The sequence below is a fragment of the Cebidichthys violaceus genome, unplaced genomic scaffold (assembly GCF_023349555.1).
Source record: "Cebidichthys violaceus isolate CVI_PGR_0920_01 unplaced genomic scaffold, fCebVio1.0.p SCAF_24, whole genome shotgun sequence".
In the NCBI taxonomy this organism is placed as follows: domain Eukaryota; kingdom Metazoa; phylum Chordata; class Actinopteri; order Perciformes; family Stichaeidae; genus Cebidichthys; species Cebidichthys violaceus.
In genome coordinates this window covers 845,941-872,175 of record NW_027176417.1, presented here as the reverse complement: position 1 = coordinate 872,175, position 26,235 = coordinate 845,941, and the positions used below count along the sequence as shown (strand labels likewise).

At 44.9% G+C, this 26,235-nt stretch overlaps 1 protein-coding gene and 5 non-coding genes across 6 annotated transcripts in view; all 6 read right to left on the bottom strand.

The window, feature by feature from the left end:
• The window catches only part of LOC137879150 (cilia- and flagella-associated protein 47-like), a 40,248-nt gene that overhangs the window by 6,022 nt on the left and 7,991 nt on the right, over positions 1-26,235 (bottom strand). Inside the window, 42 exon segments of the mRNA XM_068719761.1 lie at positions 146-269; positions 3,420-3,503; positions 3,599-3,746; positions 4,267-4,371; positions 4,833-4,944; positions 5,055-5,162; positions 5,425-5,600; positions 5,802-5,899; positions 6,052-6,105; positions 6,274-6,385; positions 6,510-6,683; positions 10,584-10,727; positions 11,047-11,112; positions 11,234-11,361; positions 12,086-12,227; positions 12,332-12,558; positions 12,668-12,773; positions 14,528-14,664; positions 14,827-14,891; positions 15,703-15,789; positions 15,945-16,033; positions 16,261-16,411; positions 17,043-17,155; positions 17,547-17,681; positions 17,920-18,036; positions 18,319-18,416; positions 18,505-18,688; positions 18,958-19,053; positions 19,252-19,336; positions 19,425-19,562; positions 20,216-20,287; positions 20,378-20,534; positions 20,631-20,756; positions 20,979-21,079; positions 21,300-21,427; positions 21,958-22,060; positions 22,721-22,940; positions 23,048-23,261; positions 23,424-23,509; positions 23,687-23,879; positions 24,062-24,141; positions 24,251-24,416. Coding sequence (XP_068575862.1) covers positions 146-269; positions 3,420-3,503; positions 3,599-3,746; positions 4,267-4,371; positions 4,833-4,944; positions 5,055-5,162; positions 5,425-5,600; positions 5,802-5,899; positions 6,052-6,105; positions 6,274-6,385; positions 6,510-6,683; positions 10,584-10,727; positions 11,047-11,112; positions 11,234-11,361; positions 12,086-12,227; positions 12,332-12,558; positions 12,668-12,773; positions 14,528-14,664; positions 14,827-14,891; positions 15,703-15,789; positions 15,945-16,033; positions 16,261-16,411; positions 17,043-17,155; positions 17,547-17,681; positions 17,920-18,036; positions 18,319-18,416; positions 18,505-18,688; positions 18,958-19,053; positions 19,252-19,336; positions 19,425-19,562; positions 20,216-20,287; positions 20,378-20,534; positions 20,631-20,756; positions 20,979-21,079; positions 21,300-21,427; positions 21,958-22,060; positions 22,721-22,940; positions 23,048-23,261; positions 23,424-23,509; positions 23,687-23,879; positions 24,062-24,141; positions 24,251-24,416 — 5,249 coding nt within the window.
• On the bottom strand, positions 7,086-7,156 carry trnag-gcc (transfer RNA glycine (anticodon GCC)). The gene has a single exon. It is a non-coding gene; the product is annotated as a tRNA-Gly (tRNA).
• Positions 7,960-8,030, bottom strand: trnag-gcc (transfer RNA glycine (anticodon GCC)). Its single transcript has one exon. It is a non-coding gene; the product is annotated as a tRNA-Gly (tRNA).
• trnag-gcc (transfer RNA glycine (anticodon GCC)) lies at positions 8,443-8,513 on the bottom strand. Its single transcript has one exon. It is a non-coding gene; the product is annotated as a tRNA-Gly (tRNA).
• On the bottom strand, positions 9,947-10,017 carry trnag-gcc (transfer RNA glycine (anticodon GCC)). Its single transcript has one exon. It is a non-coding gene; the product is annotated as a tRNA-Gly (tRNA).
• Positions 10,325-10,395, bottom strand: trnag-gcc (transfer RNA glycine (anticodon GCC)). Its single transcript has one exon. It is a non-coding gene; the product is annotated as a tRNA-Gly (tRNA).

The window sequence follows — 26,235 nt, the reverse complement described above, 5'->3', positions numbered from 1 at the left end:
CTGGCTGTAGGAAAAGCAGATGCTAATGAGCTTTACTGAGACCCGGCATGGACTCAGACAGCTTCTCATGCAGACAATGACACACACACACACACACACACACACACACACACACACACACACACACACACACACACACACACACACAGTACTGAAGGTACTGCTGCTGGGCTTCATCGTGATGCAGAGCCAGGCCTGTTGGAGCTCCATAGACTTGGGCGCAAACACTACAGGCACGTGGAAACTGGCCCCTTCACAGATCTGTATACCTTCAGCCAAGATGGAGGACAGACATCAACACTTTTTTAAAGTTTTGTTTGCATACATGGCTTTAATCTTGGTATTAGTAGATTTAATTATGCATTAAAAGCTAATTAGAGCTAGTGTTCAACTGCGGTCTCTTACGCCACTAATTACATATGGTTTGCATGTTGACATCTGCAAAAGGCTGATTTCAACCTGTGAAAAACAAACTTCGACTTGGAAGAAACCTTTCCTGGAATGTCGTCTCAGGTGGATATGTTTCGAAGCTGATGAAGACTAAAAGCTCTCCACACTCCTACTGTCAAATAGTGAAGCCGTAGATAAAAGCACATTCAGCACGGCTTCTTTTGGATTTGAAGACACACTGAACATTTGCCAACAGATTTCACGACATAACCTTGAGAAGTTTGAGAAAATGTTATAACTTTCCACTGACTCATGATGGAAATATCTGATAACAGCTGCCTGCTGGAACAAGGTGAGAGCGGTGAGAATGAGCCAAAACAGTAAAAAGTTGCCTCCAGAAAACAAAAAGCTGAAAGATAACTGCCGTTACCTAGACCACGGATAGTGTGTGACATGTGGGTGAAGAAGGAGTCGAGGAGAACACAATTTTATTGTATGTATGTATTTATTGTTGGACTGTGGATGCTGGGAGCCATGTGCACAGCTGGGACACAGAGTGGTCCTTTTGTTCTCCCTGCAATCAAACAAATGGACAACTGCAGTGAGTGATTGAACAGACTTGATTGTGATAAATGTCTAGTCATGTGGCAGAACAATATTCTGTGTGTGTGTGTGTGTATATATATATATCATCTCATCATCACCCGCTTATCCGGGATCGGGTCGCAGGGGCAACAGCACCAGCAGGGGAACCCAAACTTCCCTTTCCCGGGCCACATCAGCCATCTCTGACTGGGGGATCCCGAGGCGCTCCCAGGCCAGTTTAGATATATAGTCCCTCCACCTGGTCCTGGGCCTCCCTCGGGGTCTCTTCCCAGCTGGTCGTGCCTGGAACACCTCCCTAGGGAGGCGCCCAGGTGGCATCCTCACCAGATGCCCGAACCACCTCAACTGGCTCCGTTCCACGCAAAGAAGCAGCGGCTCTACTCCGAGTCCCTCACGGACGACTGAACTTCTCACCCTATCTCTAAGGGAGATGTCAGCCACCCTCCTGAGGAAACCCATTTCGGCCGTTTGTACCCGCGATCTAATTCTTTCGGTCATGACCCAGTCCACATGACCATAGGTGAGGGTAGGAATGAAGATTGCCCGCGGTAGATAGAGAGCTTTGCCTTGCGGCTCAGCTCTCTTTTCGTCACAACAATGCGGTAAAGCGACTGCAATACTGCCCCAGCTGCTCCGATTCTCCGGCCAATCTCACGTTCCATTGTTCCCTCACTCGCGAACAAGACCCCGAGGTACTTGAACTCCTTCACTTGGGGTAAGGACTCATTCCCTACCCGGAGTGGGCAATCCACCGGTTTCCTGCTGAGAACCATGGCCTCAGATTTAGAGGTGCTGATCCTCATCCCAACCGCTTCACACTCGGCTGCGAACCGATCCAGTGAGTGCTGGAGGTCACAGCCCGATGAAGACATCAGGACCACATCATCTGCAAAAAGCAGCGATGCAATCCTCAGCCCACCGAACTGTAAACACTCCTCCCCATGACTACGCCTCGATATCCTGTCCATGAATACCACAAACAGGATTGGTGACAAAGCGCAGCCCTGGCGGAGGCCAACCCTCACCGGGAACGAGTCCGACTTACTACCGAGAACCCGGACACAGCTCTTGCTTTGGGCGTATAGGGATTGGATGGCCCACTCACCCCATACTCCCGCAGCACCTCCTACAATATCTCCCAGGGGACCCGGTCATACGCCTTCTCCGGGTCCGCAAAACACATGTAGACCGGATGGCCGTATTCCCAAGCCCCCTCCAGGATCGGATCCTTGCGAGAGTGAAGAGCTGGCCCGTTGTTCCACGGCCAGGACGGAATCCGCATTGTTCCTCTTCAATCCGAGGTTCGACTATCGGCCGAACCCTCCTTTCCAGCACCTTGGAGTAGACTTTACCAGGGAGGCTGAGTAGTGTGATACCTCGGTAATTGGCACACACCCTCTGGTCCCCCTTTTTGAACAGGGGAACCACCACCCCGGTCTGCCACTCCCTAGGCACCGTCCCAGACCTCCACACAATGTTGAAGAGACGTGTCATCCAAGACAGTCCCTCCACACCCAGTGCCTTCAGCATTTCTGGACGGATCTCATCAATCCCTGGGGCTTTGCCACTGTGGAGTGGTTTGACTACCTCAGTGACTTCCACCAGGGAAATTGATGATGCTCCGCCATCAGCCTCCAGCTCTGCCTCTACAATAGAGGGTGTATTAGACGGATTCAGGAGTTCCACAAAGTGCTCCTTCCACCGCCCGATTACCCCCTCAGTTGAAGTCAACAGAGTCCCATCCTTACTGTATACAGCTTGGATGTTTCCCCGTTTCCCCCTCCTGAGATTCCGGATGGTTTTCCAGAAACGGGTGAAAAAAAGGGTGTTCGGGCAAAATACTTCCCCAGGGGCTTGAGCACCCATTTATAGTTCTGGGAAATACCAACAACAGGAAACGGGTAGGGGAAAGTGAAGATATGTGTTGCTGTGTTTATTTAGATAAATTATGGGTTTATAATTTATTTTATGTAGAGGAATTATAAATGGGTGTAAATTAATATGGATACTTTTGGTGTTGGGAAACTCATCTAAATATTTGGAAGTGAAAAATAAATGAAGCAAATAAATGAAGTGTCTTCTGAAACCTCTCTGGACTCCTGAACTGTTTATTTGCCTCCATGGCCACTCGTGCATGTTAACAAAAAGGTTCTCAAAATGGAATTCAGTGCTTATCTATTGCCTCCACATGGCTCTCAACATGGAGATGGATGGGCAGCATCCAGCGGCTGGATGGCGCCTCTTCTTGGAGCGAGCATTTCGCCGTCAGTGATGCTGTGGCTGAGGCGCAGCATCACTTCAGTTTTCCTTTCATTTTGCTTCAAAGAAAATAATTTGCAGTGGGAACTGTATGTGTTGTCTGGTAAAACAGCTTTATGGAACATTCTATCATATCGTGGTGAAACTCCTATCAGTTAACACACCTTCAGTGTGGCTCAGAGGGAGAGAGAAAACCTCCTTGTCCTTAGTGACTTGATGGCAATCGGGGGCTCGACGCGGGTCCTCATCTGAGAAGGAATACACACAACATGAACATGTCTGAGTGTGTCACATGTGTGAGTGACAAAGTGTCTGTTAAAGAAAGACGCGGAGTGCCTGTGACCTGCGAGTGTGATACTGAGCACGGCTGGGAGCTCCGTGGTGTTGGTGAAGGGAATGGCGATGGAGCCCATCGGGGACGAGATGCTCAGAGGCTCCTCGTTCTCTGGAATGAGGCCACGCCCACTCAACAACACACACCAGTCCTGCAACTGAAGTAAGACAGAGACAGATGAACACACACAAGCGGCCAGAGGGAGAGAAATGAAGGAAACGAGAAGCATGAATGGAATACAGAGGGAAGAGAAGAAAGATCGTCGTCACAGAAGCGTAGCCAGTCCAATGACATCGTGTTCTCATTTATCCAGAATAGTTGTGATGATTAAGTTGCGACTGTAGAGCCGGCGCTTTCTGAGCTGATGCTTGATATTTCCACAGAGGGTCTACTTGTTGTACCGTGTCATTGTTTATATTGTTTGCATCACCCAGAGCTAGTGAACAGCCTCCTGCGCCTAAAATTAAATGTACAGCGGGCCAATGAAAAGCTTTATGAGGTTCTCTGACTGTTCCAAGAGTTGTGTTCGTGATTTGGAGCAATGAGGCAGTAAATGAAATAGGAGCACCTGCTTAAACTTATTATCCCTGCATCCGTGTGTGTCCCTTTGAATTGTGTGTGAAGGCTGGGGACAGTGATTTATGTAATCCATTTTCTCTCTGTGTGTTTATGTATACCTGAGGGCACGTGAAAGTGATCTTTGCCGCGTGGTTCCCCTCTCCGATGGATGAAGGACTGAAACGGACACCAAGCTGGGTGGAGGAGTGGGGCTCCACAACAAGCTGGAACACACACACACACACACACACACACACACACACACACACACACACACACACACACACACACACACACACACACACACACACACACACACACACACACACACAAAATAGCTTTTATGGGGACAGTAAGGAAGGATTAACACACTTGTGTTCAAATTCTTATAAAACACACTGCTGGGCAGCTTTCCATCCAGATGTACAGCACGTAGTTTCCTTCCAACTGACAACAAACTGTTATCAGGTGCCTTAGAGCACGGTTTGTTTTTTAAGAGATGAAATCTAAAACGAATATACTCCAACGTCCATTAAGTACAAACAACATCAAAGATAATGGTAAATCAATTTCCCCCAAGGGCAGGAGCAAGACAACATCAGATGTACGGTGTGACAAAATGAAGCTTTATTGTGAAATAATAGAATGGAATACTGAACTGATAAAAGTAAGTGTGTAGACTAACAGTATTTCCTGGTTCCATGTCCAGCGAGTAGTGTCTGGGATTACTGTTGGCTATGATCAGCTCCAGAGTCTCGGCTGTTGGGTTAACGAGGGGAATGGCCTGGCTGGTCCATCTGACACAAACACAAACACACCGTTTTATTCAGCAAGGTAAAAATATACACAATAAAAGCCGATAACCCTGCAATTGAAATACTGTGTGTCTTGGTGTTGGTGCACCTACTTGCCCATCTGACAGCAGGCCTGTGGGAGCTCGATGACAGGAGGCGGAGTAGCATAAAGCTCCAGCTGATACCAGAACTCCCCGACCAGCTCTGACTGGAACACCACACTGGAGAGAAAACACATCCCAACAGACTACATTGGTCAAAATAGACAAATAAATTGCTGGGTATATTCCATTACAACGCTCACAACAAGGTCTGTAGAATATTGTATGTAACAATGAATGATCATGGTTGCAAAATAGCCTCCGATTCAGGGGAAATATGTATTTTTAGATTGATCACACAATCATAAATTGGGTAGAGAAACTCTTTTCCCCCCTCCTCCTCTAAAGGAGGTGAGGTGAGCTAGAGCGTGGTGAGTCTTACCTGCCTGTGCTCTTCCCCACTCTGCCAGGGGAGAACATAACTTTGTAAGTGAGAATCTCTCGTGGGGGCACTGAAACCTGGTTGGCCCCGCTCAACTCGTCTCCTTCCAGGTACACATCCAGCATCAGCGGCTCTCCTTGTGGGTTTTTGACAGCGATCTTTATGGACACTGAGCTCTGGGAACACAGCACTTCAAAGATGACACCTGTTTTTTTTTTCCTACCCCTGTGATGTTCTGATGGTCTTTTGATCTTAGTATAGAAGGAAGATTAAAAACGCTACTTTAGGGCCTGCATGTTAAAAATGTAATACTATCTAGAAAGGTAGAAGGCTTTAAGAGAGGCATTTCAGAGTGTACTTGTGTTTGCAGAACGTACCTGAGCAGCACATTGTACATCTACGACCTTGATGGGTGCTGCTGGCTCACAAATGATCTCTAAAGAGAAGTGCACCTCGTAACAGCCGAGAACACTTCCTGGATGACAGGCGCACACACGTAGGAATCCGTTAGGAATGCAGAAACCTGTGTTCCCACACTTAACTTTCTTAAGTCTAGGGCAAAATACTTTTCACTGACTGTGTTTAAGTTGTAGAAGTGCACAGAACACGTTGCAGCACTAAGCTTACCTTTGTGCTCATCTGCGTCCTGAATGTCAACAACTTCTTGAAACGACACACATCCTGCAAGAAAAGTTAAGGATAAAGTGTTCTCTTTTTTTATTGTTTGTTTAACTTTTGTAATTGTTGATTTAGGTTTGATACAATTCCTGAATCCATCATAGCGCAGCTGCCTTCCCTGTTACATACTAACAAACCTTACAACCACAAACAAGCAGCGGGGGGATTCACCTGTCTGTTTTCCTCGTTTCCATGGTGACACAGTCAGGGTGTATGGAGCGCTATGACCAGGGTTGATCTCCAGGGAGGGGGTGCCACCCACAACAGATAGGTCAGTCACCACCTGTGTGTGTGTGTGTGTGTGCATGTGCATGTACACAGACACAAGACAGAGTTTGCATAAGAGTAACTAAACCGTGTCAGCAAGTAACAGTATGTGTGGAAGTTTTTTGCATGTCTGCTTTTACCTTGAGAGTGAGTTTGTTCTGGCTATAGTTGGGGACAGCGATCTGTGTGTGTGTTGTTTGACCTACAGAGCACTGTAATACCACATGGTCCACTGGCAGGGGGGGCTCTCCCACTCCTTTGAGGGGAAACACGTACTCGGTGCCGTCGCAGTCGTTGTGTAAGGACAGCTCGCCCTGTGGGGGTGGGGATAAAATCCAGGCAGTCAAACACAAGCAAACTGGTGTTCAGTGGGAAGTGTGCATACAAAAGGAACAAGGGTAAGCTGACTCTTAGCTACAGTCAAGTGTTCTCACATTGACACATGAACGTGTCGAACTACAGACACCAGGACAAGTATCTCCAGGACAAAAATGCTTCTTAATAAAGTTTTGAATGCACTAGACTGCATTAGTGACAAGATGGTATTCCTGGCAAGAAAGTGTTTCTTACACTCAGGATTGTGAAAAAAAAAAAAAAAAAAAATACACATTATTTTCTTCATTGTTAAAACTTCGTGGGCAGCTTAAATGTTTCCTCTTCCCCTCGCCCTGCTATATGCAATTACACAAAAACATACAGTATATATTAAAAGTGTTTGCATTGGCCGGGAATCGAACCCGGGCCTCCCGCGTGGCAGGCGAGAATTCTACCACTGAACCACCAATGCATTGCTGTGAGAAAAAAAGGGGGCGGGGCTTAGATAGAACACATTCTACAGCATTCACTGTACAACACAACTGCTCGTTATGAGAAAGCAAGATTAGAGTTTATTCAATGTGCCGTAATTTGTTCACTCTGGGTACATTCCAAGTGTCCTATCTATCAATTCCTGGACCACCTCGTTAACCTTGCTTTCTAAAACTGAAAAACCAGAGTTTCCCTCTTCTCAAGGTGAACTAACTCAGAGTTATCGCTAAACCTGCTTTCTGAAACAGGGTCCTGGACACGAGTCTCACAACACAGCAGTGCATCACGGGAGACGTGGGTTTGACTCACAGCCAAAGTAAACAATGCGATATATACATACTCTCAAACACACAAACATCTGTAAGTGTTTGTATATAACTGACCAAGGAGAAAAGTGACTGCATTGGCCAGGAATCAAACCCAGGCCTCTATACTCTGTTCTTAGAGTATATCATCTCAAGGCTAACAGTTAACCGTGGTGGTAGAGGAGCGAGGAATGGAGAGATAGGAGACTTGGAATGTACCCAGAGTGAACAAATTAGAGCATATTGAACAAACTCTGATCCTGCTTTCTCAAAACGAGGAGTTGTGTTGTGCAGTAGTGAGTAGAATGCTGTAGAATGGTACTCCTAATCCAGTATGGATGTAATATATCTTTGCCCACTAGTAGCGCTATGGAGCTGTTTTGAGAGCAAAAGAGTTTCTCCAGTCAATTTTCCTCTTTCCCCCTGTCCCGCTATATGCAATTACACAAAAATATACAGTATATATATAAAAAGTGTTTGCATTGGCCGGGAATCGAACCCGGGCCTCCCGCGTGGCAGGCGAGAATTCTACCACTGAACCACCAATGCATTTATATGTTAAAAAAAGGGGCGGGGCTTAGCATGACTAACCTTGAGATACTGACAACAGGACAGCTGATTAGAGTTTGTTCAATCACGTATGTCCTCCAAATAAACATAAATATAAACACTTGTATGTGTTTGAATTTAATGGTACGGGGTTAAAGTGTTTGCATTGGCCGGAAATTGAACCCAAGCCCCAGCGCGGCACCTGGGAAATCTTCAGCTAAAACGCCCTAAAACAGTTTCCATTCATTTCCAATGGTACTCCTAATCCAGTACGATGTAATATATCTTTGCCCACTAGTAGCGCTATGGAGCTGTTTTGAGAGCGAAAGAGTTTCTTTAGCAAACTTTCCTCTTTTCCGCTGTCCCGCTATATGCAATTACAAAAAAACATACAGTATATATAAAAAGTGTTTGCATTGGCCGGGAATCGAACCCGGGCCTCCCGCGTGGCAGGCGAGAATTCTACCACTGAACCACCAATGCATTTCTATGGGGACAAAAAGGGGGCGGGGCTTAGGTAGGAGACACACTGCTGCTAGTTCAGGACAGAATATCACTACAGTTTAGGACAGCAGTCTCCCACAGCAGCAGCACATGGCAGGAGACCTGGATTTGACTCCTGGTCACGTGGCAGGAGAGAATCCTACCAATGACCCACCTATGATCTTCTATATAAAAAGGGGTGGGGCTTAGCATGATTAACCTTGAGATGCAAATACTGAGAACAGGACGGTTGATCAGAGTTTGTTCAATCACCTATGTGCTTCTAAAAAACATAAATATAAACACTTGTATGTGTTTGAATTTAATGGTACGGGGTTAAAGTGTTTGCATTGGCCGGAAATCTAATCCAGGCCCCAGCGCGGCACCTGGGAAATCTTCAGCTAAAACGCCCTAAAACAGTTTCCATTCATTTCCAATGGTACTCCTAATCCAGTACAGATGTAATATATCTTTGCCCACTAGTAGCACTATGGAGCTGTTTTGAGAGCGAAAGAGTTTCTTCAGCAAATTTTCCTCTTTCCCCCTGTCCCGCTATATGCAATTACACAAAAACATACAGTATATATGAAAAGTGTTTGCATTGGCCGGGAATCGAACCCGGGAGAATCCTACCAATGACCCACCTATGCTCTTCTATATAAAAAAAGGGGCGGGGCTTAGCATGATTAACCTTGATATGCAAATACTGAGAACAGGACAGCTGATCAGAGTTTGTTCAATCACCTATGTCACAGGTGTCAAACTCAAGGCCCGTGGGGTGGATGTCATTTTATGTGGCCCACGAATTTGCCAGCAAAAAATAAAAAATAAAAAAAGAAGTTACATTTGATAATAAGAATATTCCCATGGTCGAACAATTTTGAGATAGAAAGTCAAAATTATAAGATAGAAAGTCAAAATTATGATAGAAAGTCGAAATTATAAGATACTTAAACACAACAGTCATAGTCGCAGCTCTATGGCTTAGGTTACCCTACATTTGACATAGAAATGTATTGTGAGTACATTGAAGACTACTTTAAACGTGGCTTTACAACAGATGAAATCTATGGGTAAATGGGTGCATTTTTGAAGCAGTGCATGCTAAAAAGTATGTGAGCAGGTGTGCTCCGACCAGATACAGACCTTTAAAAATGTCAGTTTGTGAAGAAACACCATCGCAGACCATTAGCCGGGAATTGAACCCAGCGCAGCACCCAGGAAATCTTCAGTTAAAACGCTCTAAAACAGTTTCCATTCATTTCCAATGGTACTCCTAATCCAGTATGGATGTAATATATCTTTGCCCATTAGTAGCGCTATGGAGCTGTTTTGAGAGTGAAAGAGTTTCTTCAGCAAACTTTCCCCTTTCCCCCTGACCCACTATATGCAATTACACAAAAATATACAGCATATGTATAAAAAAAAGTGTTTGCATTGGCCGGGAATCGAACCCGGGCCTCCCGCGTGGCAGGCGAGAATTCTACCACTGAACCACCAATGCATTTCTATGGGGACAAAAAGGGGGCGGGGCTTAGGTAGGAGACACACTATTCTCTCCCACAGCAGAAGCACATGGCAGGAGACCTGGATTTGGTTCCTGGTCACATGGCAGGAGAGAATCCTACCAATGACCCACCAATGCGCTTCTTTATAAAAAAGGGGCAGGGCTTAGCAGGACTAACCTTGATATGCAAATACTGAGAGCGGGACAGCTGATCAGAGTTTGTTCAATCACCTACATGCTCCGAATAAACATAAAAATAAACACATATAAGTAATTGAATTTAATGGCATGGGGGAAAAGTGTTTGCATTGGCCGGGAATCGAACCCGGGCCTCCCGCGTGGCAGGCGAGAATTCTACCACTGAACCACCAATGCATTTTTACAGTGAAGAAGGGGGCGGGGCTTAAGAAGGAGACACATTTCAGGACAATACTATGGTCTATCAGAAGCTGTAAATAAAGCCAGGAGGTTGAAGAGCACGAATGTGACAAAGACAAAAAACAAGCAAGAAAAACACGAAGAAAGATAGCCACAATGAAACCACAACAAAAAAATGTCATTACCATGACAATGTGTTGTGCAGAAGGCTGAAAGGTGAGTGGGTAGTGGGCTCTTGTCCCTGCTGGCACATCCAAAGTCTTTGGGCCGGAGAATCCTTCACCATACACCTCAGCTTGTATTTTCCAGTCTTGATGGGTCTCATTGTGCTGTGAGAGACACATAAGCATGATAATATTACTTTATTCACGATTATTAAACATTTGGCAATATGTTGAAAGCAATCTTCCATCATCTACTTTTTTAACCACAAATGTTGAATGTGTTTGGTCAAGTGATATAATTTGTCAAAGATTCAGTTCGAACATGCTTTTTGGTTGCTGTCGATTCAGGATTACTACTCTCTTCCAAGAAAGCAGTTTCTCACTTGGAAAGTATCTAAAATGAGTCATAATTAATTAAATCCTTCTGGAAAGCCGTTAATAAGCAGCACACAGATTGAGTAATGCATTCTCTCCTGCTCCTCACCAGTGGTATGTCTTGTGTGAGTGAGCGATGAGCAGGCGAACTGAAGTCCAAGTGGACGGATCCTCCCTGCTGTCACAAATGACATTCAGTAACATTAACCATAAACCACATGAACTAACAAGCAATCCAGGGGTAATGAATGCACCGTTTACAGGTTTACTAAGTTCCAATATCAGCTGGTATCCACCTGTGAAGTGACCAGTGCCTCTAGCACATAGACCCGGGTGTCACACCAGGACCTCAGGACCACCTGACACGTAAATTGCCCCACAGAGTCCGCCTGGAACCGTACTGGGATGTCCACACAGCCACAATCTGTTCGACAGAGGGAAGAGGAGACTCAGAGACAGGAGAAGTTTTGACAGTTACATAAACAAATAACATGTCGCAATTTTCTTGGCTGATTCCAAACCCGACCGGCAAACAGCCAACTTTATGCATTAAAGTAGCACAACTGTCAGGAAGACAGAGACAAGAACTGAGTGCTGCAGCGCTTGCTGTGTGTGTGTGTGTGCGTGTGTGTGTGTGCGTGTATTTATGTGTTTTAGCGAGAAAGAGAGGGAGCGAGAGTGGCAGTGCACTTTCAACCTTCTCTTCCCTCCTTCTCTTCCCTTCTCTCAATGTTTCTGTAAGTTATTCATAACTTACAATGAACGCTACTTCATCACTTTTTGACCCGCCCGGAGGAACCCATCATATTTTAAGTAGCCCAAGTTTACCCTCCCCATGGATCACAATTCCAACTATATGTTGTGTCTGTGCTGCTGTCTGAGCAATGTAAAACCATCATGCTTGACAATGTGTACATTTGACTGCCTATAAGCGGAGACACTAATTATCAGTAGAACGAAGGTCAGACATTTACTACCTTAACGTTTATTACAGTAAGGTTATAAACGTTTTACGATATGTTAACGAGAGACTTAGTTTGCAAACAATGGAGTGCACGGGAGTTTGGAGTCTCCTATTCCACCTCTGCATCATGATTCATTACAGCTACTCGCACATCACACTACATTATTTTTAAGTGCGTGTGTACCTGCAGGATTCTCCCATGATATGTTGCTCTCTTCTTTTATAGGTATTGTAACATTGCTGGGTAAAGCAAAGTATTGTGGCAAAGAAACCTCCACGCTGTATTCTACTCCTTTACTGTGGTGAACATCTCTTAACAGTTGGGCCTAACAAGAAACAAGAGGAAAAAGAGGGACAGCTGGTAAACAACAAAGAAAACACTTCACGATCCTGCCTGGGTGAGAATGTACCTGATGTTTGACGAATGTACCTGATGTTTGACAAGCTTGCGCACAGCCGTGGCTGTCCTCACGGTGCTGCTGTCCAAAGAGTGCGTCAGCTTACGCCTCCTGTATTCATCAGCGCTCATGCTGTACTGACCCCAGATGATCAGAGCTAGCTCCCGGGCCATATTGATCAGCGGCACGCGTACCATCTCTTCACACACCTGCCCCACCTTGCATTGTAGGCTTAGTACTGTCACACACACAGCTGGCTCTATTGGTGGAGAGAAACGTCAGTGAAGTAATCAGCATTTAAATACTTAATGATTAAATGATAATTGGTGTCCTGCAATGAGCGATGTTTGGGGAGACAGGTTTCTTACCAGAGTTGCAGGGGATGGAGACTATGTTGGAACTGGGCCGGGCAGTGAAAGGGGAAGGAAGAGGCAACTCTGCTGTGGCCTTCACCATATAGACCATATCTCCCACCTAGAGGGACACACAGAGACAAAAGGGAAACAATTGGACAAAAAAAACCGACAAATATTCAACAAATTATTCTTTAAGTTGGTTATTGTCATCTATAAACTCATACCATTCAAATGATTAGGGGGAAAAAAAAGATTGTATTTTAATTTAAATATTTGCTGAGAATAAACATTTTTCAGATTACATTAGTAGTTTTAATGATGATTTATCAGTTGCTTAAAGCTAGTGTTAGGAAGTTAACCAGGTCATAACTCCATCTCTTATATGAATTTTAAATTCCTTTGAAAACATCTCCTTCAAACAACTGTATTTATTCATATTTCTCGCCAAAAACTAAATTTTACACGATTACATTTGAACACATCACGATGACGTTGTAATTTGCCTTCGCCAAATACTCATGTTTACTGTTTGAAGCCTGAATGCACCATAATGTAACTCAATGCAACCGTTAGCTCCATTATCCGTTAGCCGGGGAGACCCCGTTCTGTAGCTGTTAGCAGCCGGGGAGACCCCGTGCTGTAGCTGTTAGCAGCTAATTGACGTTAGCTGTTAACAGCTAATTGACATTAGCTAACGTTAGCTGTTGGCAGCTAACTGACGTTAGCTCTACTCGTGCCAATTTCAACGTTGTTCACGACGTTGCATAAGCGACGATCTTCCTATCGCATTTTTAAAATAAATTTCGGCCCCTAATAAAGATTACAATTATTCCATACTTGCCCTATCGGACAACTGCATGAGGCGTTCCACGTCACGTGCCCGCACACAGAGTTTAGCGTTACTTTCCACGGGCACGCGGACCGCCACCGCTAGAACCCGAAACTGCTGTGTCACATGCTAAGCAGTGTTAGCTACCAAATAGCTTACGGCTAAGCTAGCTATCAATTAACTCCATTTTACTTGCATTTTTCAGTAAACCAAAGAACGGCAACTATATTCTTCTAATAATATACGGAAAAGTGATCAAACAACATACTCACGACGGTGTCCGAATAGAAATAGCGTCCGAAGGTCGGAGGAGGGTTAATTGCGGCAGCTGAAGCGGTCGCGCTGCCTCGTGAGCTCTAAGGGAAACTCCCTTCTTAAACAACGCTACTGCTGTTGCATGACCAGCTAGGGGCGCTGCAGCACACGCAATGCTACTGAACACTTTATACCAGTGTGTGGTTAGAGATAAGCACACTGCTGACTCAATTCCATCTTTACATGCATGTACCTGATTCCTGACACAAAATGACCGGTTTTTGCTATTGGCTCAGAGCATTCCCCATTTTTGCACTCTACTGAAACGTCTTGTAGACAAATGTAATTGCACTGACATACAAACAATTAGCATGTTTGTTTGCACACACAAAATCTTCAATGTGAAGATTTCTTTCAACGATATATAGTCGTATATTTTCTAAAGAAGCCCTGAGAGGCAAGGGAGAAAAAAAAGCTGGTGATTCATTTTCTAAGTCTGATCTAAATAGCTTTCTCTAATGTAAGAAAACAAGAAAAAAAAGGTTTTGCCAGTAGCCTAGAATCCCAAAATTTTCTTTTTCATCAGTGAAACACGTGGGAAAAAAATGTAGGGAAAGGTACATATATTGTGTTGTGCTGGCAGAAAACATGCATGCTTTTAGTCCTATTTAGAACATGGGGTTGTGGTGTACTTCGGCCTCTTGTGGCCCAAACACAACAAATGCAAGTTAAAAGTCAGTTATTCAAAAATAAATGAATATATATATATATATAAAAGGAACATTGACCTGCGGGCAAACTAGCAGCACAGAGCAGTACTTGGTGCCTGGGCAGAAGGGCAGGTAGTGGATGTTCAGAGTATCTTCTTGGCCTGACTTCAGACAAACACTCCTCACTGCACTCAGGAACTCAGTGTCTTCACCATCTGGGTGCACACACACACACACACACACACACACACACACACACACACACACACAAAAAAAAGACCACAAGCTTGCGGACGTGAATACAGGTAGTATACACACACACAAGCACCAACCGTAATCAAGGCGGCACAGAGCGGGGGTGTATTTGTGTTACTTACTGACATCCGAGCACTTCCCTTCCATCTCCTCCCCACAGCTCCTGTCTGGAGTCATCATCTTCACCCTGAAAGAGGGAGGACGGGGAGGGGGGAGAAAAAAAAAAATCATGATCATTCATAATGTATGAATATCAGACTACGCAAGCTGATTCAGCTGCACCATAGATGACCTCAGTCCTACTTCAAATCCTCGTATTTAACTGCATGATGAGGAGGAGGAAGTGGAATGTTTGGCTTTGAAGACGTCTCCGGTGGTGAGAGACGCATACTAACCAGCTATTCTTCATGACAAACCAGTGCTCTCCAGAGGGACAACCTCATACGTTACCTCTCTTCACGTTTGATCTCTTTTTACGTGCAATTCAATGTGGAAAGTTTGTGTAAGACAGAGCATGCTACCGTGTTTGAGTTCATGAAAAGTTAACTTGTGTGCTACCAGTGATATTTTTCAGTTTTTTCATATTTTGAGCTTTCTTTGCCAGTATAAACTGCTGTAAATTGTTTTGCAGTGGGACTGAGGAATTGGGGGGGAAATCTGTTTAAACACTAAACCCAAGTACCTTTCAAGGAATAGTTTGACATATTGGGAAATACACTCAACTGCTTTTCTTGCCGAGAAGAAGGTAAGAGTATAAAGAGCATCTGTCCGTTACATATGAAGCTACAACCAGTAGTTGTTAGCTTAGCATAAAGACTGGAAACAGGGAAACGGTTAATCTGGCCTTGTCTAAACGTAGCAGCATCACCTCTAACGCTCATGAACTAACATGTTATGTCTTGTTTGTCTGATTGTGTCTTTGATTGTGTGTGTGCGTGTGTGTGTGTGTGTGTGTGTGTGTGTGTGTGTATTAGCGCTGTGAACAGTGCATGTGTTACTTGGCTTCGGAGGAGGCCTGTTGAAAGAGGCCGTCTCCTTTCTTTTTGGGGTCCAGTGGGTTGAACGGAGACTCCACCAGCACGACCCTAAACACACATGCACATACAGCAGAGGAGGTTGAATTAAGCAATATGGGCAAATGTAACCAAAACTATCTGGATTTCTACTAGTTGTTTTTGTGGATATGTGGGTCCTAACTGCATACATGCATGGACACATGAACATGGACACAGACTCCTACCTGAACGTGGCTTCTTTGTTGAAGGGGTTAGTTATGGGCACTTGGATTACTTTCAGCTGGTAGCATGGACACTTGCACTTGACAGTGTTCTAGGGAGAAATAGCAAGAAGGAGACTATCATCTACTTAGTAGAAGCCTCTATAACTGCCAGCCTTCAGTAACACCATGTATCTGAACTACCAATTTGTGTGACGTGTGTTCGACGCAGCATGCGATCAATCAGAAAGACGGGACGATTAGCGAGCTATCAGCAAATCAGCCAGTGAGGCTTGAAGCCAGCTACGTCGGTCCAACCCCTTTCATCCATTATACTCACCGTGGGTGTGATGTGACTGACGCGGGTCTTCAGATTGAAGGCGAGAGTGGTGCCGCACAGGCCGACGGGAGAACTGGGGATGAGCAGGAGGGCCGCCTCCACGGGCTGCATGACGGAGCAGCTGAACTGGACGGTCTGTTCGGCGCTCGCCCTGTGAAAACCGACAGATGATCGAATCATCTTCTGTTCGACTACAACCACAATTCCCTCGTACAACCCTCCCATTTTCAGGTCATGACCGTAATGAACCAGCAGAATTTGAATGCTTCTGCATCATGGCATTGTCCTTAAAAGACGGTGTTTCTGAGAGTTAAGCTAGGGATTCAAAATGGGACATAGGCTATTTTCATGGAGGATCCTCACTGGAGAGCAAAACGAGTGACATTTTGTCATTCCTATTGCTATTCTTTTTTCCTTTTATTCATATCAGTTTTGGAACTAAAGTTTTCATATTGCTTTGGGGGGGTGAAGCAGAAGGTAGATGGAGTCAGTGAGTTAGCTGTGGGCTACACTTTAAGTCCCACTTTTTAAACCTCTATTTATTTACATCATTAAAAAAAAAAACATTTGTCATATTGACATATTTATAGCCCTGGAAAGTTGAAGTCACGCTGAATAAATGAGTTGTAGGAGGAGCGTGATGTTTGACACCAATGCATTTGGCACTAAAATGGAAATGGTGTCTTTACGCACTCCTCTGTGATGTTCTTGTAGGTTTTGTACACATTTTGAATGTTAAAAGTGGATAGTGATTTTCATTTTTTAAAGTACTAAAAACATACTTTGGAGGAATAGTGACAGCCGATCCACCGGGGAGGGAGAAGAGACGGGCATCCTCTCCTAAAAGAAGAAGCTGGTATTTGATCGGCTTAGAGGACGGGTTTTTCAGGCGCACCTGCAGCACAAAGAAACACAGAAACACATGGCAATAGCCAAGTGTTTGTACATACAGACACAGGAAACAATACAACAATGAAATCCATCTTCCTCGGCGCCGACAAACTGACATCTGTTTTTGTCAGGCTTGTAATGTGGCTTAACCTGACAACGTGGATCATTACCCAAATGTATATTTGTAATCCTGTTAGTGTGTGTAGGGGTTTGTCTATAATCCTGTTAATATATGTGTGTGTCTATAATCCTGTTAACGTGTCTGTGTGTGTGTGTGTGTGTGTCACTATCTGTCCTGGAGCTTATTATCCAAGCCATTTTCAGTCTTGCAGTGCTCATACAGTAACATTTGTATTTAGGCGTCTTCCGAGATCAAAGATGTGTGTGTGTGTTACCTGTTTGCTGAAAGTGCTGTGCAGACCTCCTGACAGAGTGATAGTGCGCAGCGGCAGGTACTGCGGCAGCCGCTCATACAGGTGAACGCACAGGATTAACATCTGCACCGGATTGGGGTCCGACAAGTCTGTGGGCTGAAGGCAGCACACACACTCAAGACACAGGGACGCACGAAGGAAGTGCCGTCTAACCTCTGACATCATGATATATTCCATCATGTACGAGATGCGACACGACATTAAAGAACTTTGACGTCTCGAATGTCTTAAGGCTGGTTGTAACGTAGGAACCAGGTAACTGAGGTCCTGACCTCCTTTTTCTGAAAATAAGGTTTAACTGGTGATCTTGGCGTAAGAAACAGCTGGTATTTACCTGTACGTCTAGGTTGAGACAAAGTGCAGTTAAGGCCTGGGCCACTATAATGTTGTTGTGCATTATCTGCTCCAGGCTGCTGGTTGTGGAGTACATCCTCTGGAAGTGGCTGCAGATCTAAACAGCAACACAGCAGGTTAGAGGGAATTAAAAAACTTGTATCTGTAACTCCACACACACACACACACACACACACACACACACACACACACACACACACACACACACAAAATGGTACTTAGCATGATAAGAGGCTCCCCTAATCGTATTCAGGATTAATTGCGTCCTCATCCCATCAATCACAGCGCCACTTAAAGACGTTAAGCGCCGTCCCTCATTGACTCACCCACTGAGGAGGGTCGGCACAAAATGAACAGACACGTGCACACATACACTCACCAGGTGAGGGCAGTGGGCAGCGAGCAGAGCAGCGAGCACCAGTCCATCTGTCAAGTCCAGGTCAAAATCCACTATCCAGCGTGCTGATGGGACACCGCCTGTGAAACAGTACCATGCAGAAACAACCTTAATCAGCATTTTTCACTTAACTTTGAATCTTTAAAAAAAAGTCGTTGTGAGTCCTACCTGTTCCCAACACGGTCTTCCTCATGCTCTGGTAATGCACGTTGAGCCATAAGAGCAACCGGAGCTCGCAGGATGAATAGATGTTACTGGTGCGTGGCCGTGACCCGACGGGGAGGACTCCGTCTACGTCGTCCTGGTTCAGAGGGTTCAAACCGCTGTCTGACACGCGGCACAACACCAGCACCTGAGCAAACGCAGATCCATTTTCAATACGTGCATGAATCAGGATGGGACTGACGTTCTCCAGCACTACTCTACTTTACAGTCCACCTTTGATTTAACAATGATTTGACCGGCAACGATCAGTCAATCAATAATAATCAGATATGACTGTAAGGGAGGGACAGACATAAATAGAGAGAAATCTTAAGGAAAAAAAGGGACAAAAATGAGGACAAAAAAGTTTTTTAAAGAAAAAAAAGATCACAGAATAACTGCCAGATAGTTTTTCACCTTGTATATTTGCAGCAGGACGTCAGTCCAGGATCGCTTGCTCAGAGACTCATAGTCAACACTGCTGTAGTCCAGACCAAGTTCTTCCTCATTAGACTGAGACAAACACACATGTGTATGCATATGGAACAATAAGCTCTAAATATGTTGTGTGTGAGTGAAAGAGAGAGGAGAGTTGTTTTTAAATGATGTCAAAAAGGCATTACTACAGCAATTGTTTTCCTTCTCCGAAAATAGATGTCGAGGACATGCAATTTCATTGACATGGTGTAGGTCTAGGATGGGTATCCATACCTGCAGGAGGGAGCGCCAGTGTTCGTACTCCTGCATGTCAAGCAAGTACTCTGGTCGGATGTGACACAGGCAGGCTCCCTGCACCCTGAACACACAATTACAATGAAACAGAGACAATTGACGGCAGCCCCCAAACGTTTCTAAAATGTCCCTTTAACCCGTTTAAGGCCTACCGGAGAAAAGTCAGCATAGCTTCATGCTGCTGCAGCAGCTGATCGGTGCGCTGGTCTATATCAGAGGATAAGGTCTGACTCCGAGGAATACCGGGAATCTGTTTGCCAGTCAGGTGGTGAAGCATGTCCACTACAGACCTGGACACAACGATACAATAGTTATGTCCCCTGCAATCTGGAGTAGAGGTCGACCCATGGTGGATTTTGAAAGGGGAGTTTCCTCCCTGTCCGCCTGTCTTGTATTCATCGTGGACAAAAGAGTGTTGAGTTATATATGTGAGAGGTATCTTCTGTGGGGAGAAATAATAATTTCATAGAGTATTTAACAGTTGTTTCGACTATAAGCAGTTGATCACATGCACAAAGATATTTTCTCATTGTTTTGTACGTAGCCTCTAAGTAAAACAGGGATGTAGGTCTGCTCTTGACTTGCAGCCACTAATCAATCAACCTCTAATCTGGAGCCAGATCAATGCCCACGGATATGAAATGAAATCCCACCAGAGCTTCAACTCCAGTATCATTTACTATTTATCCATTTTAACCCTCTAAATAATCAATCATGACCAGAGTGGACTGCCGACTGCCATTTGAAAGCAGACTTGTTGTATAAAACAGATCATTTGCACATGAGAGCCTCTGTTTGTTCTTGAGATCTCTGTGTAAAAGCAGTATTCAATGAGCTCGTTTCATCCCGGTTGTTGACCACATTTAAACATTACTATGTAATCTTGTCATGTTAGTTACGTCAGCATGAGGAGGACTCATTTGAGACGGCTTCATATACACACCTGGAGTCCTTATTTTGAGTGACTTGATAAGTCCGTCCACTGGAATGATTCGTTTGAACTTTGGACACAACTCTGGAGGGAGAGAAGAGGCGTCATTATAAAAGAAGAACTCCCTAAAAGAAGTCTCCGAATGCGGCTCCTGAACTCAACTGTTGGGTATACCTTCTGAGCGTGTGTGGCACAGAGATGGGGTGTGGTCCACTCGGCCACCCAAAGAAGCTAAACCACCTCTCCACGGCCCTTAATACATTCTGGTAATAGAGTCCTTCCGTATTCCTGCTGGACTGACCGCTCGCGCTGTCACTGTCTGGAAAGGAGTCTGACGAGGGCAGATACACACACACACAGCGCTGTACACAAAAACAAGACAATTACAAGTAAAATACAATTACAAAAGTACATTTCATTTTCCGACCTGATGCTGTCGAGTTCTTGGTTGTTGAGCTGCTGCGATCAAACAATGAGGAGGAGGATGAAGTCGGACCGGAGGCAGGACTTGGTGTGTGACGGCGCTGCAGGACGGCCTCAACGTCTGTGGCCCCTAAACGTCAGTGACATATAAACCAATCAGATGCAAGCAGAGAAACGTTGCACAAACAATCATCGATGCTAACTTAAGTCGGCAGGAATCGGTGTTAGTACTAGTCAACCGAAGACGCCGCCATTGGACCAATACCCATCAGGTTTCCCTAAACTTTCATGAGGTCTGGTCCTTCAGTCTATAGAATTACATTGTGTCATAGATTCGTGTTGAGGCCAGTACCAGTCTTGAGAACTATCTGTAGCTCGGAGCGGAGCCGGGCCATGTAGGGCCACACTGTCAACACGCAGTTGTCAGCGGTAGCACACAACGTCACCTTAAACCTGGCGGAAGAGACAAAGAGAAACAAAGTCAAGTTAGTAGATTGAATCAACTTTAAATGTAAGCGTTATTGTCAACAAAAGAAGAGGAATCAGCATAACCACAAAGGGATTTGAGCTGTTTTGAGGATGCTTTGTGAGCAACATGAAGGGAGAGAGTAGGCAGAAAGACTAAGACAAGAAAAAGAAATGTTTGGGATCAAGTTTTACAATAAGCGGTTACTTGTTGTGGAGGTGGTCGGTGAAGGTGATGGCTGTGCAGAGGGACAGAGGGATGGCGGAGCAGAAGGACACGCTGCAGGCTAGAGAGGTCACATTCCCCTCCTGGTTCTGAATGCCTACTGGATGTCTCTGTGGTTGCAGATAGAGTGGGATGAATTCCACAGATCTTGACAGTAGTTCTGTTTAAGTGCAAGCAGGCGCAAAATTGGGTTTCGCTCAAGCTGCTGCAAGATCTTCAAAAACTGACTGGGGAGACATCAGCCTGGACTGTGAGTGGAATTCATACCGACATGATGGTACCTGTGTGGATATACTGTAAACACCCCAATGAAACTAAGCAACAACAACAAAGTAGAGATAAATACAGCTGTGATAGAGGCATAAAAGTGTTGGACTTTAATCAATACGCTCTGAAGAAAGTGACTCTGCGAGTGAAACCAATTACATTTGGAGCGGTATGTTAATTTGCTCTGTCATTCACGATTGGATACCTTGAAAGGATGAATTACATTCACTGGTATAATTTGTTAAGGTGTGACTTTTTAGGAGGAAACATCTCTGATACCCTAAATAAACTCCGCACTGAGGCAAGTAACAAGAACAACATCCGCTTTTGGTCAGATGGTCCTCAGTAAACTGGTCTGACTACAGGTCTGTACCTGAGGGCTGTTGTGACCCTCTGGGAAGATGATGGAAACGGGCCGTATCGTCACCCCATCCTCCAGTTCCACCTCGTCCACTTCAGCCGACACCATGGTTCCACTGCAAAGTCGGACATACGGTGGATATGTAGAGGAAGGACATCAACGAATACATTTAACTCTCTGCTCCGATGCAATAAGCAAGCTTCTCAATATGGCTTGTGGGTACAGGGTAGTCCTTTAAAAAAAAAAACTATTATGTAGATATTGTAGCGTGTAAACGGTGCCCTAGAGATGTTTATTTGAAGGAGCCTCACTGTGCCAGGACGGTCATGGTGCAACCAGATTGCTTCCCACTCAGAAATCTGACCAACAACGTAAACCCTGGAGGAGTGTGGATTAGCGAGTTAGCTCACAATGTAAGCAAAATCCAACATGAGTGCAGCCCTGGTTTGACTGATGAAAATCCTATTGAAATGAATAATGTAGTCAGTTGATGTGTGAGTGGCAGTGTTTCCTCTGCGTTTCCTCTGTTCCAAAGGCTCAACACAGCTGGTAAATTGCCACAAGCTAAACAGAACGTAAATACAATAAAGCTCCATCAATGTTATGGCTCCGCTCACCCAGAAAGACGACGACTACAACTGTGATCGCAAAGCAGCTGTCCGTGTGCCACGATCCAAATAATCAAAAGGGAGGCATTCATAAAACATAACAGTTAGTGGAACCGTTTTTGGCCTACGTTGTGTGTGTGTGTGTGTGTGTGTGTGTATAAACAAACCAAGGATATCCAATAGCCAGCAGGTTGAGTGTGGCGGTTGCGATGCCTTCCAGGGGTACTGGCGTGAGGAGGATTTGAGGGGGGTGGATGGTGATACAGGGAGGCTGGATGGTGATGGACAGCTCTCTGTAAGGTTCATGTCCCGCCTCTCCTCCCATCCCCTGTCCTCCCTCGTCTTCCAGGTAGAGAGGGAGGGACAGTTTGGTCACTCTGCCAGACCCTAGGAGAATAAAATGTATTGCTATTATATATTTAAGGCCCCATGAAGTATTATTTGAATTTAGACTTAATTATGTTATAAATTACACTCTATAGTGTCTGTCTCACCCGTTGTGACAGCCTCAGTGCGGATGCTGACCGTCAAGTAGATGGACTGGCCCGGCCCCAGACTGCCTGATGATGGAGACACCACACATAGCTCCCCCTCTCTTCTGTACTCGGTTACTGCCTTTCCTCTGCAGCCAAACCACCAGTTTACATGTTTCCTGACGCCCTTGCGCCAAAACACGCTCTCCTCACACACCGCTTTCAGCTCCACTGTCTGCGGAGGGAGAGAGGGGTGAGAGGCAGAATGGGACTAAAAGAACAGACCGTGGTGTTTAGAAATTCAGTGGGAAGGTACAAGCTGCAAGGACAGGTAGAAGTGGAAATGCAGTGCGGTAAGAAAGTGGAGTGAAAGCTTTTAAGAATAGAGGGAAGATACCTTGGCGGAAGCATCAGACTGTGGTGCCTGGGGTTCCACATTGAACTCTAGGCTAGAGGGGGACATTTCCAGCGGGGCGCAGAGCACTAAAGAGACAGAAAAACATTCCATTTAGCTACGTGAACCTATACACATACAATGAAGAGATATATCATCCCTGATTTAAGTTTCATTCCAGCAGGAGACATTTAGTCTTTAAAATATCGATATCACTCATTAATGTATGACCACAGAAACTCTTAACTCCACATTTACGAGCGCACCTGTCGCCTGTACGCGCTGAGGCCACTGCGTCGCCATGGCGACAGACCGGGGAAGAGGTTTGACGACGTGCCTCCTGCTGCCGGCTGGCAGCGAGGAGGAGGCGGAGCAGGAGGCGGAGAGAGGAGACGGAGAAGCAGTGGCCCATCTCGCTCCGTTGACCATCAGTGGCAGGTGGAAATCATAGCTGACTGCCTGTATGAAGACATTTCCTTTACTGGTCATCTCTACTTTTGCAGACATTTTAAAGCTTTACGCTGTTCAGAGGACGGGTTTAAAGAGCAGTCAATTCACGTGTGAGAGATGTGCGTTTGAGCTCGGTCCAGTCGATCTTCGTGAAATCGGGTCTACTGTGAAATGCTTGGTCTGGATCTCACCTGGGTGGGGGAGAAGACAAGGGAACAGTCCACCGTCTGGTTGCCTCTGACTTCCACGACACTCACGCCCGGCTCCTTCTCTGCTCGTAAAAATGCATATTCCAATCTTCCATTCGAGTCACAGCCCACAAAGACAGCGATACGATAACACTACATGCATATTCGTTTCTTCTCGGGACTGTTACCCACCTTTCACCACACAGTACATCTGTGAGGGCTGAGGGAGGTGCAAAGAGAAGTCGGAGTATTCCGCCAGGTCGAAGGTAACCCGGGCTGCAGCTGACGAGTGGTTTGTCAGAGTGAACGGTATCGATCGCCGAGAGCCAGCATGGACCCTGAGAAACTGGAAACGGGCCTTGACAGAGGGAGGGAGAAATGAACTCAAGTAGATGAGAGAGAAATAGTCATCTGGAAGGTGGATATCTCAAAACCAGGACATGTTGCATGTATTATAAGGCCTGGCATGAATGAAATCAGTCAATCCCATTCCAGTTGTCTTGACAAGACATTTCTTTTATCCAAATATTGAGCCATTTCAGCAGAGTAGACAACGAAAAAGTGTCTGAAAAAGTGTCTGAAAAAGTGTCTGTATTCCTTTAATCTATTTAGTTTGAGCAACTTAAGAATCGTGCCCTGTCAAGGAAACTCTGTTGTAGCACCGCAACAGCTACAGCAAATACAAATCAAAGAGTCATTATATCTTTCACTTCATTTCTTTCAAAAGGTGCAACCCCTGCTGTTTCTAAAGGCACACACACACACACACACACACACACACACACACACACACATATCCTCAACACAAAGTCTATTGTCTCTTCTTCCTTCTCACATCATCACTTTTTCCACGTCCATGAGACGAGGTGCTATCACCTATGTGGAGATTAGTAATTATAAAAACCATGGAAATGTTCTAGGAGTCCATCTCAGACTAGAGCGCCCCAGGATCCATCACCGCAAATTCACAACTGTAATATGTGCTTGAATGTAATAGAGCTTTTCACAGAGGCATTACCCTCCAACATTAATGACGTCTTATAATGATATTGATAAATCTAACAAGATTACAGGAGGTGTAAATGGGAAGGTATATTTGCATAATAATCATTTTTATGTATCAGAAATAAAGCCATTCATTTTTGTGGCACCCTTCAGGAATACATTACCTTACGAATAATATAAATGATTTCTTTTTATTATATTTTCCTCTCATGGTGCATTTATGTCAGTCAATTGATATAGAAATGTATGCTTGTGCAGTTTAATGTGAATGGTGTGAAATATCAGCCGAAAATCCATAACCAAGATACAATAATATGTTTTCTTCGAAGCAAGATGGGGCAACTGACAGAGTGAAAGAGCCCAAAGAATCCCTTATTAAACACTGCATCAGTCACAAGAAGAATCACGACAAAGGATTTCACACAGAAATGCAACCTACAACAACAACACGGCTTCAAAAAGGAGCAAAGAAGTGAACATCTCTGCGGCAGCCCCGACCACCACAACAACAGTTTATGTTGTCACCTGCATGAAGCTGGCATTCACAGCTAAGTGCCTGTCTGCACAAAGACACGCAGTGTGCTGCAAAGTGCACACGTCGAGGATTCCTGAGCTACAAAACAAACGTAACAAGTGTCTCCATCGACATGCACTGAAGTTTACAGACAGTGTTGATGACCACGTGTAAGAAATGAAGTCTACTTTCTTACTAAACAAAGTGCGTGTCAGCCTGATAGAGAACATCTGTGTGTTTAGCCTCTCAATCTGGTGCAGTAACCCAGCTGTGGGAAATAAAAACAAGTTGGCTCGGTTTGTTGGAGCAGCTGGGAAAATGTTGGGTCACGAACAGAAATCATTAAGATGCTCTGGATTATAACGCTGCATCAGTATGTCTACCGACTGAATTTGAGTTTAATGGCTTCTGGACGACACATCTGGTAAATAAAAATAACTGCCTTCGTGCTCCACACCTACAAACGTTCAATATCATCCTTTGTGTGTGCAATCAGCACGATGAACAAACTGTTGTTACATTGATTGTAATTGCGACATGGAGAATAATACAGGTTGATTCATTTGACATGAATGAAGGTAAATGCAAGACTGCAATCAGTCAGTCCTGACATACAATTGAATAGTCAAAGATAATAAAGATGATAAAACAAAAGCTT